The 17,534-nt window shown below is 42.8% G+C and overlaps 1 protein-coding gene across 1 annotated transcript in view; it reads right to left on the reverse strand.

Moving 5' to 3' along the window:
* Positions 1 to 16,932, reverse strand: part of LOC130119762 (carbonic anhydrase-related protein 10-like) — a 226,491-nt gene extending 209,559 nt beyond the window's left edge. Inside the window, exons 1-2 of the mRNA XM_056288365.1 lie at positions 16,810 to 16,932; positions 15,750 to 15,824 (exon numbers count right to left, since the gene is read on the reverse strand). Coding sequence (XP_056144340.1) covers positions 15,750 to 15,824; positions 16,810 to 16,870 — 136 coding nt within the window. The 5' untranslated portion in view covers positions 16,871 to 16,932. The remainder of the gene's footprint in view (positions 1 to 15,749; positions 15,825 to 16,809) is intronic.
* Between the last annotated feature and the right edge of the window lie 602 nt (positions 16,933 to 17,534).

A 17,534-nucleotide genomic window follows, 5' to 3' on the forward strand; every position in this document is an offset into this window, starting at 1 on the left:
GAATTGACATTGCTGTATCTTTGTTGTAAAGTGCTCTGTCATTTTGGGCCACCACACTGACTGGCTAGCTCTCTCTCTGCACTTAACTATCCCCTGGTGCCCGTCGTGTATTCTGTCTAAGATCACCTCCCTCATCTCTGTGGGAATGACGATACGACTGCCTCTGATGACTAAACCATCTACCGCAGATAACTCCCCTCTCACCTGATAAAAGTCTCTGACTGTGTCCGGCACTTTATCGACATACTCAGGCCAGCCGTGTCTGATGAAGCCCAACACTGTCTGGAGCTGCAGATCCACATCCGTGCTCTGTTTTATCTCCTGCATCCTTTGAGGTGTGGCAGGCACCTGGCACACGATGGCATCAATGTGCGCTGCAACATCATCATGAGAAGCACCATCTCCGTAGCACTGCTCTGGGCCTCTGGAGAGTGCATCAGCCACAGCTAAAGTTTTGCCTGGTGCGTATTCAGCCACTGCATTGAAACGCATCAGCCTCATTAACAGTCTCTGGCACCTAATGGGCACATTATCCAAGTCTTTGCTGTTCATGAGAGGCACTAGTGGTTTATGATCGGTGACAAGTCTGAAATTGTCAAGCCCAAACAAGTACTTCTCGAACCTTTCACATGCCCAGACGCTGGCTAAGCACTCTTTCTCGATCTGTGCGTACCTTGTCTCTGCGTCACTCAGCCGTCGGGAGCAGTAGGCCACGGGCTTCCAGTGTTCCCCGTGCTGCTGGAGCAGAACGCCCCCCAGCCCGTAGCTGCTGGCATCTGCTGACACCACCGTAGCCTTAGTGACGTCATAAAAGGTGAGTACCGGGGCGGTGGCGAGTGCTGCTTTAAGGTCTTGGAATGCTGTGTTCTGTGCAGGTCCCCACAGCCACTCTGTCGTTGCTTTAAGCAGTCCATAAAGCGGCTGACCTACAGTGGACAGCTCTGGGACGTATTTTGCCAAATAGTTCACCATCCCGAGGAACCTCTTGAGTTCCGTCACGTTCTGGGGCTGAGGAAAGTTCTCTATTCCGGCCACTTTGTCCGGGTCAGGTCTGATGCCTGCCTCGTTGATGATATGACCAAGGAAGCGGACTTGTTTCTGTTTGAACTTGCATTTCGCTTGGTTCAGTTTGAGACCTGCTGTTTCAATGACCCCCAGCGCCTCTGCTAGGCGCCGGTCATGGATTTCCTCAGTCTCTCCATGTATAAGGATGTCATCCATGTACACCTCTGTGCCCTCTAGCCCGGTCAGAGTTTCCGCCATCTTTCTCTGGAAAATCTCTGGAGCACTCGTTATACCAAATGGAAGGCGGCAGAAAGCATACCTCCCAAATGGGGTGATGAAAGTGGTGAGCCCCCTGCTGTCTTCATGCAAGGGGATCTGGTAAAACCCACTTGCTGCATCCAACGTTGTGAAGAACTTTGACCCTGCGAGCCTTGGCATTATTTCCTCCATAGTGGGCAGCACGTATTTCTCACGTTTCACCGCTCTATTCAGCCTCCTGAGGTCAGCGCAGCAGCGAACCTCTTTCTTGTTCGGTTTCAGCACCGGCACCATAGCGGCGCACCATTCTGTGGGCTGAGTCACTTTTTCAATAATGCCCTCATTTTCCATGCGCTGCAGTTCTTTCTTAACCAGTGGTACAAGTGGCAGCGGTATCCGTCTGGCTGTATGCACCGCGTATGGCTGGGCACCCTCCACCAGAGCTATTTTCACTGGGTCTGTTTTCAGCAGTCCACTTGAACCGAAAACTCCACTGACCTCATTCATCCGCTTCACTAGACCCATCTCCACTGCCTCTGGACGACTCAGCAGACAGCTGCCTCTCCCCTTGATCACATACACTGGAAAGGAGTATTGTTTCTCCTTGTATTTGGTTGTGGCCTGAAACTGTCCTATGCAGCTGATGTTTCCACCTGGGCTTATGAAGCATGTGTCAGGAGGTCCCAGTTTTATGTTTGGCTTCAGCTTTTTAAATGTCCCTTGGTTGATAACAGTAGCGTCAGCCCCCGTGTCAATTTTAAAGGTTATTGGTACATCACTTATTGTTAAACTAACAGTCCAATCTTTCTGATTGCTCTCTTTGCCAACTTCTCCCAGAAAGTGCAGCTGTTTAACCTCTTCAGTGACTTCTCTCCCCGCTTTAGAGTGACATACACGCTCCCAATGTCCCTTTTTATGACACTTGTTGCACTTACTGTTCGTTGCAGGACACTTCCGCTCATCGGTGTGCTGCGTCTTGCCGCACCTCCCGCATTCATCTACTTTGTTGGTTGCAGGTCTGCTGCCACCATGACGCTGTCCGCCCTTTTTCTTTTGGCGTCCGTCCCGCCGTCGGACAACATTGACGTCAGCCAGCTGGGCCTCTGGTTGGTTAGCTTGGAGGCTGAGCTGCTTTGTTATTGCTTCCGCCTGGCGCACTTGTTCAATGACTTTCACCAGAGTAAGGTCCGCTGTGAGCTGGAACTGACGGGAGAGCACCTTATCTTTTGTGCCCACTACCAGACGATCTCTGATATGTTCATCCCTCTTGTCCCCAAACTCACAGTGTTCAGACAGCTCATACAATGTCCGGATGTACATCTCCGCTGTCTCTCCTGGCTGCTGGCTACGTTGATAGAAGCACGCCCTCTCATGTATGATGTTACGGCGGGGAATAAAGTAGCCGTCGAACTTTTTCAGTACGATATCATAGTCCACTTTATCACCCTCCGCCGCGAAGTCAAACGAGCTGAATATCTTTTCAGCCTCGCTGCCCATTGCATAAATCAGCGAACTCACTTGAATCTCCCCGTCGTCTTTATCCAGCTTTGTCGCGAGCCTGAAGCGCGAAAACCGTTGTTTCCACTCCGGCCATTCAACGGGGCAGTCAAACTTGAATTCACTCGGCGGATTAAACTTCGGCATGACCGCTCGTGTTCCGATACACAGACTATTCTGACACCATGTAATGTCCGTAGACGCCTTGTCTTACTGACATAAGAATAATTCAAGAACGAGCCGACTTCGTAGGTTCTTAACTGTGTAGCTTTTACTAGCGTTCATCCGACATACAACCTTCATAACATGCGCTTCTAACTTCTTGTATACGTCACACGCACTGCACGTACACCCGTGAGTAGGTCAAGTTAAACACGTGACCTTTCATTCATTACAGTGTGGGTAGTCAAACCTCCACTCTGACACCATGTAGCATTTGCCCTGTGGCACAATCATAAACTTAATACAATTATAAATGCATTTTCCGGCTCAGCATTGTCTTTGCTCATTCCACCATCTTGGATCACATACGTGACTGCTCCAATCCCGCGGGACTTGCCGATGTCACTATTCTATGGCAAGCTGTGAGGTACAAAGGTTATGCTGAACAGCATGTCAGAACCTTCCACTCGCTTCTGTTTCGCCGCGGGCGGGGCTCAGGGGAGCGGAGACGAGAGACAGCAGCGCAGAGAGGACGACAACGACACGAGTTACGTTACTTTAAGGGCAATAAAAGCTTCACGAGTAAAAAGCCAATGAGAATAATGTGTGGGGCGTCCAGTTAGCATAGCGGTCTATTCCGTTGCCTACCATCACGGGGATCGCCGATTCGAATCCCCATGTTACCTCCGGCTTGGTCGGGTGTCCCTACAGACACAATAGGCCATGTCTGTGGCTGGGAAGCCGGATGTGGGTTTATGTCCTGTTCGCTGCACTAGCGCCTCCTCTTGTCGGTCGGGGTGCCTCTTCGGGGGGGGGGGGGGGGGTACCGCGATCCTCCCACCTCCCCCTGACGAAACTCCTCACTGTCAGGTGAAAAGGAGCGGCTGGCGACTCCAGATGTACTGGAGGAAGCATGTGGTAGTCTGCAGCCCTCCCCGGATCGGCACAGGAGGTGGAGCAGCGACCGGGACGGCTCGGAGAGTGGGGCAATTGGAGAGTAAAAAAAAAAGGGGGGGTAATTTATTAATGTAATCCGCGTAAAAGATGAACAGACTCTAAATGACGAAACATGTTGCCGCAAAGAGTGTGATTTGCGACACAACGAAATAAACGATAGACCATAAAATGAAACGATAGACGTTTTTCTATCGTCACACGATGTGTCGTCATATTGCAGCCCTGCTTGACAACAGCCAGACTGTTGGCATAAAATCAACGCCACAGTGGTGCTTATGAGAACCCATCCTCCACATCAGACTTGGGACAAGAGCCACTTCCACCACGCCAGCATAGAGACGACAGACAACTGCATTTCATACCCATTTGTTTTCTACCAGCCATCCCGGTAGCTGAGTATTAAAATGATGAAATAATCTCGTCACAGTGTATGTAACAATACCTAGCTTTTCCCAGTTAGCTTTGGCTGATGTCACCCTCACATATGCATTATCCAAACTGAGCTTAATTTTAATGGCACTAACAGAGACACTAATATAATTGATCTAAACTGTAATGCTGTATAAAGTCTGAAAGCAAGCTTCTTATGTCCCTCCCTGCCAACCTGAACTGGCCCCAATCACACCAGTATTGGTAAAAAGCAAAAAAACATTTTTTTTTGCCAAATTCAGTATATCAATGGGTTCATCACGATAAGCAAATTCACTGTCGGGTGCAAAACGAATTCGCCACAACAGCTTCAAGTTAAATTCCAATGTGATGAACTTTGACAAGTGACTTTACACCATCGAGCACTAACAAAGCTGCTTTGACTGACTTGATCTCTAATGAGGCGGTCAGTAGAGAGAGTAAATAAATGAAGCCATCATTTTAGCAGTGTACATAAAACCATCCAATTTCATACTGCTATGCTCTGCTTAAATATAGCCACATTTCTCCACAAAACAAATACCTGGTATGGTCAACATTAAGACATAATTTATTAATCCTCGTGAGAATATTCATCCTCTGCATTTAACCCATCCTAGCCATGTAGCTATGAGCAGTGGGCAGCTACAGTGCAGCGCCTGGGGACCAACTCCAGTTCTTCTTTTCATTGCCTTGCTCAGGGGCACAGACAAGAAGAGTATTAACCCTAACATACATGTCTTTTTGATGGTGAGCAGAAACCAGAGCACCTGGAGGAAACCCATGCAGACAAGGGAAGAACGTGCAAGCTCCACACAGAAAGGACCTGGACAGCCTGGGGTTTGAATCTGGGACCTTCTTTCTGTGAGGCAGCAGTGCTAACCACTGGGCCGCCATGCTGTTTGCTGTCAGTCTTCAAGCAGGAGTAGAAGGTACAACTATGTTTCATTAATTTATACGAGTTAAGTGTTTGTGGTCACCTAGCTTCCTCTCCCGCCTATTTTGCAGGGGGAAAATTAATGGGATTTTGCTTTGCCAATTTACGGTGTTAACGCAGCCTATAAGAGAGAAAACCAGGGGCACAAAAATGGGAGGAGGGAACAGGATGGAGAGAGCTGGGTAAATTGGAGAGAAAGTAGGGTAAAACGTGGGGGTGGGGGGGTGGCAGAAGATGTGAGCAGACGTAAGGGCAGACGAGATGAGAGAGGACAGACAGAGGGGAGGAAGATAAAAGGAGACAGGAAGACAGCCAGACACAGATGTGATCAAATATACATAAGAACTGCACAAGTATGGAATCAACCTGATGTGCCCTCGCTGTCTATTTTAGCAAGCGAATGAGAGAGAGAGAGAGAGAGAGAGAGAGAGAGAGAGAGAGAGAGAGAGAGAGAGAGAGATGTAAGGGAATGAAAAGGAAGAATCCAAAGACAGAAAGAGGGTGAAAGCATTCAGCAGTGAACACTCAATACTTGACCATGACAGTTTATTACGTCGTGACTCATCTTATCCCTTTACTCGAAAATGCCGCTTTTCACAAAGTGAATCAGGGGGATGTCAAGGCCTGTATGCTTTTACACACTGACTGTATTTTTTTTTCTTCATCAGATTTAGCCTGAAAAGCAGCGAAAGGCATGTCAGGGTTGTGCTCTAACATTGATCAGAAAGCAATGAGGGAGGCTTAAGCAGTGTTCAGACACAAGGTGACATGCTGCTGAAGTTGCTGGTGTTAACAGCTTGTGGGCATACCCCCCTGTGTTTTATTTTGTTTTTGTTTCCTCCAAGCAGCTCTGATGTGCTTAAAACATTCATCAATTCATATATAATCTATCACTGCATTTGTGGTCTGAGTCATCTCTTTCCTTGTTGTTCCTGATAGTCCTGTAGGTGAACATTGTAAATAACCAGGAATCTACAGACTGCAATGCCAAACTTATCATACAGTTTTTGTTTTAGCAGGAAGTGGGAACTGATCTTTGGTTTCAGCATGTCCAGTAAGAAGTGGGAGGCTTGAATCTGATTAGGTATTGCCATGTGAAATGTTTCCCGCATCAGCCAAAAGTTCAGCATTTCTCAACTTTTTACAGGTCGCTGCCCCACCCATAATGGTGAATTGTCATCTCCTGCATCACTCACTCTCATAGACAATGAATCAAGAATGGCAACGAGTTTCCGTCAGTCATATCTGAACGCACCTTTAGTGGCCTCATCAGAGCCATGATGTTCAAGCTGTGCTCAGTTAAATCTCAAATAAATTGTATTTCTTTCCCACAAGGTGCTGTTAAGGTGTAAAGCACAGTTCCCAAGACAGATGTCTTAGTCTGGCAAATGAGCAGCCAGAAAAAGGTGATATAAACTGCTGGGCAGCAAGGTGGCCCAGTGGTTAGCACTGTTGCCTCACAGCAAGAAGGTCCTGGGTTCGAACCAAAGGCCATCCCAGGTCTTTTTTGTGTGGAGTTTGCATGTTCTCACTGTGTCTGTGTGGGTTTCCTCCAGGTGCTCCGGTTTCCTCCCACCATCAAAAAGACATGCATGTTAGGGTTAATACTCCTGTTTGTGCCCCTGAGCAAGGCAATGGAAAGAAGAACTGGAGTTGGTCCCCGGGTGCTGCAGCTGCCCACTGCTCCTACACAATAGGATGGGTTAAATGCAGAAGACAAATTTCATTGTAACCTGTACAATGACAAAATAAAGTGGCTTTCTTTCTTTCTCTTTCTTTACTGGACTCTACTCCAGACAGCACAATGATAATGTATGCCAGGTTCCAGTATTGCATGACCATGATGGTCATATTGAATCTGGTTATGTTTCATGGTACTAAAATTATGTCTCAGGAGCCCACCTGAGTGTTGTCCCAAAGCAACTCTCCTCAAAAAATCTGTTGCGTCATCACCCAGCTATCTCACACAAGGGATTTGGTTGACAGAGATCTTTTCTTTTCTTTTCTTTGTACTAGCTCAAGCTCAGCTCCCATTACTTCACACACTATACTATTCTATAGTATACTATAATATTGAAAAAAATAAAAAACATATTGAGAACAAAACTCAACCTTGTGATTTGTTTTGTGATATGTATTGCATTGATAAAGAATAATTTTTTATACATAATTTCACCAGATATATGCAGCTTTTAACTTTCATTTGCAAAGAGTTTATCACTCCAGCAATGACTTTGTTTATTTTAGATGGGGAAATGAGACAATTGTCCAAGAAGTCATTAAATCAGATTAAATTATATTATTTGTCAGATGTGCTAGAATATTCTTTTTCAAGTATAGTCATAAAAAGCGAGATTGCATGATTGCTTGCAGGATTTTGTTTTCAATCAAGCAATAAGAGTTTTACCCTAACATGACTGATGGGCCCAGTTCCACTGCATCCTTTGTGATGTGACTATTGCACGTGTATACTGTGATGTTAATTCTGAAACGATATATTGTTCCACCATAACACTAAGAACTGCAACACCGTGGCAACAAATGTCATCCTTGTATTGCTATCTAGCACTTTGTTGAAAAGCAGAAAAAAGTCTTTGGACAGTTTCTTCTGTTGATGCCATTTCTAGTTGGCAAAATCTTTGATCAGACAATATTTCTATGCTGGCATAGCCCTAAAAGAAAGCAAGAGGAAAGGTTGGCTCTGCAGCCAAAATTTAGTTTAGCTTATTACTGTATTTGACAGGGGCAGTGAATATTAATAAAATTTCTGAAAATATAGCAGAGTTAGCCAGAAAGGCTAATTATCATCTGTAGTCCCGGGTCAGACAATATTTAAATATTCAAAAGCACAAATGTAAAGAATAAAAGCATTGAATATACAATCGATCATAAAAGCAGTGAAACTATATGCAGATGCAAACAGAGCCTGCACTACATATGGGAAAGAAAGACAGCTCTTACGACATACAAAAAACTAAGCATAATAATGACAAATAAGACAACAAACAACACATCACTGTTCTAGTGTTCACAAGTCTGATTTCTAATAAACCAGGCTCTTAATGCTGCGGAGAAGGAATGGGAGTTGGCACAGTCTCTTATGTGTTGTAGTAAGTTGTTCCAATCCTGAGAGGCTCTGACAGATAAAGCAGATTGGCCAAAACTACTTTGTCTTCTTGGAATAAGACAATCTCTTCTAGTTGTTGTTCTAGTATCTGGGCTGATGTAGGAGCCATATTGTGTAATACCTTGAAAACGAGACACAGACTACTGTTTATAACCATGTTTTCCCATCTTAGTACGTTGTGCCTTTTTAAAATATTGCAATGATGGTATCCTTGTGACTTCTCTTCTTGGGTTTTTATTATTTGTTTATACAGGGATTCTGTTGGCTTTAGCATGGTTTTATTGATATATCCCCAACTTGTCAGACAGTATGTGATGTGTGAGAGGATCACTGTATTCATGAATATTTTAGCTGTATTATTGGACATGCTGTTCTTTCTGAATTTGAAATTGGCCAGATTGAATCTAATATTCCTTGCAACTTTTTTTATATGTAATATGAAAGACAGATTTGAGTCGACGGTGATGCCAAGTTAGTTAAACTCAGACACAATCTGTAGTTTCCTTTTGTTTTTTTGTTTGTTTTTTTCCTGAGACTGTGATGTCTGGATCTGGTATTTTGGTTGGTCTCTTTGTGAAAAACATGCTGACTGTTTTTGTAACATTGAGCTGAAGGCAGGTTTGAACTACCCACGTGGATACTTATACCATTTCAAAAGACGGTTTTGATGCAGCTTGATCTTTGTTTTTGCCATATATTTACCTAGACAACTGCATCATCAGCGTAAATCTACAACATCAGAGGAAAGTGATAGTAGATCATCAAAGTACAGGCGAGAAAAGAGTGGGCCAAGAATTGACCCTTGTGAGACAATGGTAGAAGACTTGATAAAAGCTGAGTATTGGTGGTATACTCCCACCCATTGGGTTGTGTCGGCCAAAAGTTGAGTATATTGGGGAGAAGTTAAACCTGGATAGTTTAGCTATAATGACATTATAGTTCATGGTGCCAAAGGCTTTCTGTAGATCCAGAGATACAGCTCCAACAACACCGCCCTTGTCTAGCATCGATTTAATGTTTTCTACAAAGTAAAAGTTGGCTGTCTCTGTGGATTGTTTTGCTTTAAAATCAAACTGCATAGGGTGAACAATGAAAAGGCTGTTGTTAAGATGGACTATAAGCTGTTCAGATACCTATTTCTCAGAAATCTTAGGGATGACAGGCAATATACAGATGAGCCTATGATTACGAACAACTTTATGATCACCAGCTTTGGAGATGGGTATCACTATAGCTGCTTTCCATACAGTTGGAAATGGATGGATAAATTAATTACCTGGTAGATAGCGGGTGCTAGTGACTCAAACAGTTTTGAGCATTTGGTGCTAATGATTCTTAAACAGTTTTGAGCATTGAAGTGTCCATACCATATGCACCCTTAGTTCAACTTGTCGAGTCGTCAAGTCGTATCAATGATCCAAATCATTTTGATTCCTGAAATTTATTTAAGATCAAACATCTTCTTGCTGACAATTTCTGAGACAGGGGCTAGGTGGCTGTTGGGGAACTTCTGTGCTAAAAAAGCAACAGAGTCAATAAATTAATTATTGAAAGCCTCAGCTAATCTATATGGGTCCTGAGTCAGATTTCTATCTAGGTCAAGTTTTAAGTGCTTTACTGACTTGTGGTTTTTCCCTGTTAGTTTTTTAATCTGATCAGTTTAGCATTGCCTCTTGCCTCACCAATAATGTTTATGAAGAAGTTAGCTTTGACCTTTCTCAGATCTTTAATTACCTTGCTTCTTAACATAATACATTTACGTTTTTCATCTTCTAATTTAGATTTAAGAGCCTTTTTTAATGCATGGTCATGTGGTTTCATTTATCTCTTTACATCTGAAATCAACTAGGGCAGGCCATTCTTCTGTCTTTTCTTGGTCTTGGCTTTGTTGGTAAGTTCATCTATTGTGTTCTTCATTGTGGTTAGCAATATATTTCTGTCTGCCTCTGCATCTGCTCCAGACAGTAGTTTATTCCAGTCTGTTTCCTTTAGTGTCGTTTCAAAGCTTTCCAGTTCACTTCTTGGAATTCTAAACTGTCCAGGCTGTTTAGGAGGAGAAAAACAAAACTGTTGCTTAGTCACCTTCCCTGCCATAAAAGTCAAGTTGGGAACAGACAGACCAGTTATCATATTAAAGGTCTTGATGATTCTTTGTGGTTTAATACTGAAAATCAAATCAATCTGAGTTTTTGAGGAGTTAGTTATTCTAGCTGGACCTTTGACTACCTGGGTTAAGTCTAGACTAGATGAGATCTGTTCTAAGTTTTTCCTACTTAATTTGTCCTCCCAGTTGAAGTTAAATCTCCCAGAATCTCGTTCCTAGAATCATATTCCTTGAGTATGCTCTGCAATTGTTCATAAAACACATTATTGGCAGATGGAGGGCTCTATATTACAAAAAGAGGAAGCACATTTGTGGTGACAAGATTACATTTAGTCCAATACATTCCAGATCGTTACAAGATGACCTCTGTATTTGCTTATATTGGAAGTATTTCATCTATATATATATATATATACACTACCGTTCAAAAGTTTGGGATCACCCAAACAATTTCGTGTTTTCCATGAAAAGTCACACTTATTCACCACCATATGTTGTGAAATGAATAGAAAATAGAGTCAAGACATTGACAAGGTTAGAAATAATGATTTGTATTTGAAATAAGATTTTTTTACATCAAACTTTGCTTTCGTCAAAGAATCCTCCATTTGCAGCAATTACAGCATTGCAGACCTTTGGCATTCTAGCTGTTAATTTGTTGAGGTAATCTGGAGAAATTGCACCCCACGCTTCCAGAAGCAGCTCCCACAAGTTGGATTGGTTGGATGGGCACTTCTTTGAGCAGATTGAGTTTCTGGAGCATCACATTTGTGGGGTCAATTAAACGCTCAAAATGGCCAGAAAAAGAGAACTTTCATCTGAAACTCGACAGTCTATTCTTGTTCTTAGAAATGAAGGCTATTCCATGCGAGAAATTGCTAAGAAATTGAAGATTTCCTACACCGGTGTGTACTACTCCCTTCAGAGGACAGCACAAACAGGCTCTAACAGGTACTATTTAATGAAGATGCCAGTTGGGGACCTGTGAGGCGTCTGTTTCTCAAACTAGAGACTCTAATGTACTTATCTTCTTGCTCAGTTGTGCAACGCGGCCTCCCACTTCTTTTTCTACTCTGGTTAGAGCCTGTTTGTGCTGTCCTCTGAAGGGAGTAGTACACACCGGTGTAGGAAATCTTCAATTTCTTAGCAATTTCTCGCATGGAATAGCCTTCATTTCTAAGAACAAGAATAGACTGTCGAGTTTCAGATGAAAGTTCTCTTTTTCTGGCCATTTTGAGCGTTTAATTGACCCCACAAATGTGATGCTCCAGAAACTCAATCTGCTCAAAGAAGTGCCCATCCAACCAATCCAACTTGTGGGAGCTGCTTCTGGAAGCGTGGGGTGCAATTTCTCCAGATTACCTCAACAAATTAACAGCTAGAATGCCAAAGGTCTGCAATGCTGTAATTGCTGCAAATGGAGGATTCTTTGACGAAAGCAAAGTTTGATGTAAAAAAAATCTTATTTCAAATACAAATCATTATTTCTAACCTTGTCAATGTCTTGACTCTATTTTCTATTCATTTCACAACATATGGTGGTGAATAAGTGTGACTTTTCATGGAAAACACGAAATTGTTTGGGTGATCCCAAACTTTTGAACGGTAGTGTATATATATATATATATATATATATATATATATATATATATATATATATATATATATATATATATATATACAAACATCATCACAACACCACCTTTTCTCTCAGGCCTCTCTCTCCTAAAGATATTGTAGCCAGGTACAGTCAATGCGGCAGAAACTTAAAAGCTGCCGCAAAAAGTCTCTGATGCCTCTCAGAATTCTACATTTAGAATGAGAAGACTAAAAAGATCAAAGACAAAATATTCACCATTCAGAAAACATGGACTTATTAGATAGAATGATAATCTGGCATTAATTATGGATTGGAATCATTTGCTGCTTGGAACCTTTTATTTACAAAACATGGAGCAATGAGGACGTGGCAAATAGTTCCGCCATGATTAATAATAATAATAATAAATTTTATTTGTAGGCACCTTTCAGAGCACTCAAGGACACCTTACAGAACACAGTTTAAAAAAAAAAGAGCAGCACTGTATCAGACAGCATAAGATCAAAACAAAACAGGGTAGAAAATAAAAAGTTAATACAACAAATACGTATAAAATCATCATCAGCACAAAACTCAATGAAGCGTGGATCAGACTGAATATGCCAGTTTGAAAAGGTATGTTTTGAGATGGGATTTGAAGGATGAAAGAGAGTCAATGTTGCAAATGTCTTGTGGGAGAGAGTTCCATAGGTGGGAGGCAGAATGATTGAAGACTCTAGAACCCATGGTAGTCAAGCGGGCCAATGGTGTAGTGAGTTGGAGAGCAGAAGATGATCTGAGAGTGCGGGAGGGCGTGTGGATATGAAGGAGTTCAGAAAGATATGAAGAAGCTAGGTTATATTATGGGCCTTAAAAGTGAGGAGCAGGATCTTGAAGTCAATACGGTATATAACAGGAAGCCAGTGGAGTTGCTGAAGAACAGGAGTGATATGATCTATGGAAGGAGTTCTGGTAATGATACAGGCAGCTGAATTCTGGCCCAATTGAAGTTTATGAAGATACTTTAGGAGAAAACCAAAGAGGATAGAGTTGCAGTAGTCAATATGGAATGTAACCAGGGTATGAATAAGTATGGCGGTGCTGTTAGGTGTAAGTGATAGGCGAAGATGATTAATATTGCGTAAGTGGAAGTATGCAGACCGAATAACATTGTTGATGTGAGCTTCAAAAGATAATGTGCTGTCCAAGATGACAGCCAGACGCTTAACCTGAGACGATGGAGGAATTATAGAATTGTCAATAGTTAGAGAAAAACTATCAGGTTTAGCCAAAGTAGATTTAGTACCTACTAGGAGGACCTTTGTTTTCACTATTAAGTTTGAGGAAGTGGCATGAAAACCAGGATTTAATTTCTAGTAAGCAGTCAGAAAGGGAAGTGGGTTGAAGAGTGGAGGTAGGCTTGGTGGATAGATAAAGCTGGGTGTCATCCACGTAGCAATGCCAGATTTCCTGAAAATGTGATCAAGAGGTAATAAGTAAATAATAAATAGGAGGGGTGCCAATATAGATCCCTGGGGAACACCAGTAGTAACAGAAAAGGACTGTGATCTCAAATTTTTAAGTTGGACAAACTGAGTGTGGCCAGAGACCATCAAGGGGGAGGGGGTGCCAGTTATTCCAATGGAAGCTAATCTCTCTAGGAGGATGTTATGTGAGATGGTATCAAAGGCTGCACTCAGGTCGAGAAGGAAAAGTATGGTTAAGAGCCCAGAGTCAGCTGCCATCAACAGATCATTAGTGATTTTCACCAAGGCTGTCTCTGTAATGTGCATGAAGCGAAAATCAGACTGGATTTGTTCAAACAGATTATTGTGCATCAAGTGAGTGTGTACCTGAGATGCAACTGTTCTTTTAAGTGTTTTAGAAAGAAATGGTAAATTTGAGCGAAAATTATTCAAATTATTGGGGTCCGCACCAGGTTTCTTGAGTATTGGAGTTGTTGCAGCTGTTTGCGAGCTGAGGGAACAAGGCCAGAGGTAAAAGAGGAATGTATGATATCAGTTATTAAAGATGATAGAGAAGATAGACAGGCTTTTATTAAATGAGTAAGGGGGTCTAGCTGACAGGTAGATGATTTGGATTTGCAAATAAGACCAGGTATTTCAGCAACAGTTGGACGTTTAAAACTAGATAGTGAAGAAGAGAGGGGAACATAGAAGGGTGAATAAGATGAACTGTATGCGGTATTGTTCGACGAGGTCAATTGCTGATAAATATTTTAAATTTTGGCATTAAAAAAGCTCATGAAGGTGTTACATTGAGCAATTGAATACAGGTGAGGTGTCGAGTGTTCGGTGGCTGTAAAATATTGTTTACCATGGAAAACAGGGCTCGAGTGTTCCCTTCGCCTGATCTAATTAAATTTGCATAATAAGAAGATTTTGCTGTGGACAGCCTCCTTATAATGAAGTATGTGGTCGTCATACATGTCTTCATGAACAGCAAGGACAGATTTCGTGTAAAGGCGTTCCAGGTGACGGCCTTTAGCTTTAAGCTGGCATAATGCAGGTGTAGACCAAGGGGCAGAGTGGGTAAAGAAAATAGAATGGGTTTTTAAAGGAGCAAGATCGTTTAAAAGACTATAAAGTCCATCATTGTAAAGAGAGACCAGTTCGTCTGGGGTGGATAAACTGTCTTTGCTGGGGAGGTTATCAATTCCACTAGAAAGAGCAGATAGACCAATATTCTTATTGTTACAGAATGAGATGGAGCATGACAAATTTGTTTTGGATACTGTTAACATTGCAATACACTAACTTGTGGTCGGAAATGGGCAAATTAAATTCATTGCAATTAAGAGGAGTTACACCGGAGCAGCAAATCAGATCAAATACATACTTTGGAATTGAACCTGTTTACATTTAAAGCATATATCCAACAACCATTCCAAAGCTTGTAAGGACTCTAACAGAGGAACAATCTTCAATTAAGATCACCAGCATGGCAAAGCCTCTACTTTTAAGAAGCGTCATGGTCATATCCCCATTACTGATCAGACATGAAAATCACTTAGAGAAGCAGATATGTTCAATGAAAATGTTTAATTGTATGTGAAACACAGTGGAAGAGAGCTGTCATCACAAAAGACAAATATAAACGTTCACCAATACACAGGATCTGATGTAGCCATCCCTCATGCTCTTTAGGTTAAGCACCTCAGTAGAGTCCTGGCCTGATTGTAACTATTAGCTTTGAACCCAAATTTAGTCTTTTGCTTGATCCAAAACATCTAACTCCAGAGTTTCCTACCTCATCATCAGCCAGGACATTGATATGGCCAGTCAGACAGCTTCCCCTCTGGGTCTGAAACTGCCAACTCCGCATATCGGAAACACAACTGAATCAATAATCATAACCAAAACTCATAACCTGCCACCTTGGTTGGCACAAAAACTCATGTTTGGGTAACAAGAATCAAAGAGAAGTCATTGCAGGTGGAAGTCTTGCCATGAAAACAGATTTTGGACAGATTTGGTCTCACAAACTTGCTCCCTGTCCATCCCACCCTGGAGGAGGATAGGAGGAGATGCCCTATAGCTTTTTTTTTTGGTCATGTGAAAAAAGGGTCTGTAATGACATTTTGTCTCTTATCTGGCCAGCCCATCATTTTGTATAGTGCAATGCAGACATGGGAAAAATAGCATTTGGAAGTTTTCTGACGCTTGGAGCAGCAGATGAGAAAATGGACAATTACCTGGGACGAAGCTTCCCTGGACAACATCCTTGTATGCCCACCAACCATCATGAAGCTTGGATGAAATAGGCTGAGCTGGGAGAGAAAGAGAAAGAGTTATAACTGTTCTGCAATGCATCCGATTAATCTTCTTTTTTTGCCAGAGTTTAATATCTGCAATTCTACCAAGCGGCTACTAAATCAAATTGAAGACATTTAGAGGGGGAAGCAAGAAGAAGAGGCTGAGAAAGAAATGAGAAATGGATACATAGGTCCCATAGATAAAAAAGAAAGGGAGCAAAATTGACAATGGGGAAAAGAAAGCAGAGGGCAGTAGAGGGAGATTATATGTAATTGTGTGTGTGTGTGTGTGTGTGTGTGTGTTAATGCTTAAACAAGACGTTGCATCCTAATCGGTGATGAAATATGAAGTTATGGCTTATCCAAATATACGGTAATTGGTGTTTGACTAAATGACTGACTGACAGGCACAGGTGGCCTTTGACACATGATATCCATATGCAGCTCATTTACAGTGAACATCTGTTTCGAAGAATCTTATTGCAGTATTTCGCATTCATGAATGGAACAAAAAAAATCACTTTGCCAGGTTTATTATTTATTGTGCGTGAGCGAGACAGAGAGCGAGAGAGAGAGCGAGAGAGCGAGAGAAAGAGCGAGACAGAGAGAGCGCGAGAAAGAGAGAGAGATTGCGTGTACGTGCGCGGAGGGAAGAGGAGAGAACAGAATAAACCCATCCAAGCTTTAATCCCGGTATGTGACGTTATAATGCCGTTGTGGCACAATCTCACACCACTATAATACAACTACCGCTTCAAAGTGGTAAAAGCATCCCGAGTTATTTCGGATCCCGCCAGCGCGCAGTGATTGACGGGGCGTCCGCCTTTGCCAACATGTTGTAGAGACCACGTAAAACACAGCCAGTTGTTTAAAAGCTGTGAAATGATCTCGGCGTTGTGTTTTCGGTTTATATATCTGAATTCACCCAGTCAGCGTCACAAATACACAACACAGGCAAAATTCGGCACTCAAATGGAGCGTCCCCCTCTCGTCGGCTTACCTGATGACGCGCAGATAAAATAGGCTTGAACAATCAGAGATATATCCCAAAAGACATACATCCTTCATTTAATTCATGTTCGTTCCTGCTTCGGCAAAAGGAGAACAGCAATCAGTGAAGTCGCACTCCTTGATCCGACCCCCCAAACTTTGAGAAGACATGTCGATGCGTGCCTCCTTGCGGGAGAGAAGCTTGTCAAGGGAGCCTTCGCCTCACGCCGATGAAGCCGTTGGTAACCACCCCGTCCGTCATCTGCCCACCGGAAAACGCCGCAAACACAACATTTACTTGGAAATGGGTGCGGGGCGCCTTTCTACTGGCCGGTGTGTTTGCGGAGCAACTGGCGGTTTTGCGGACACAACTTCTGCCGTGACGCAACTGAGCGCTGCCTGCTGACGCGCGGCGGGTTTCCTGCTGACGCTCGGCGAGCCGGACTGCGAGATGCGAGGGCTGCATGTGAAGCAGAAGACGGCGATCTTTCAACGGCAGCCACATGACGGAGACACAATTTGCAAAGGCCAGGCTTACATGGCATCGCTTCTCCGGAGTGTATGGAAAACAAAAATAAAAAACAGTTCAGTTTGATAGGACGCCTTGAAAAGAATCTCTGAAACGATCGGCAATTCGTCGACCTGCAGTTTTAACGTATTTGATTTTGCGTTTACCATGTTCAGTGTTGGTATGTGAAAGCGAATCCATTTAGACTCCAGAGACAACATGTAGGA

This window comes from Lampris incognitus, chromosome 10 (genome assembly GCF_029633865.1).
Source record: "Lampris incognitus isolate fLamInc1 chromosome 10, fLamInc1.hap2, whole genome shotgun sequence".
Classification (NCBI taxonomy): Eukaryota; Metazoa; Chordata; class Actinopteri; order Lampriformes; family Lampridae; genus Lampris; species Lampris incognitus.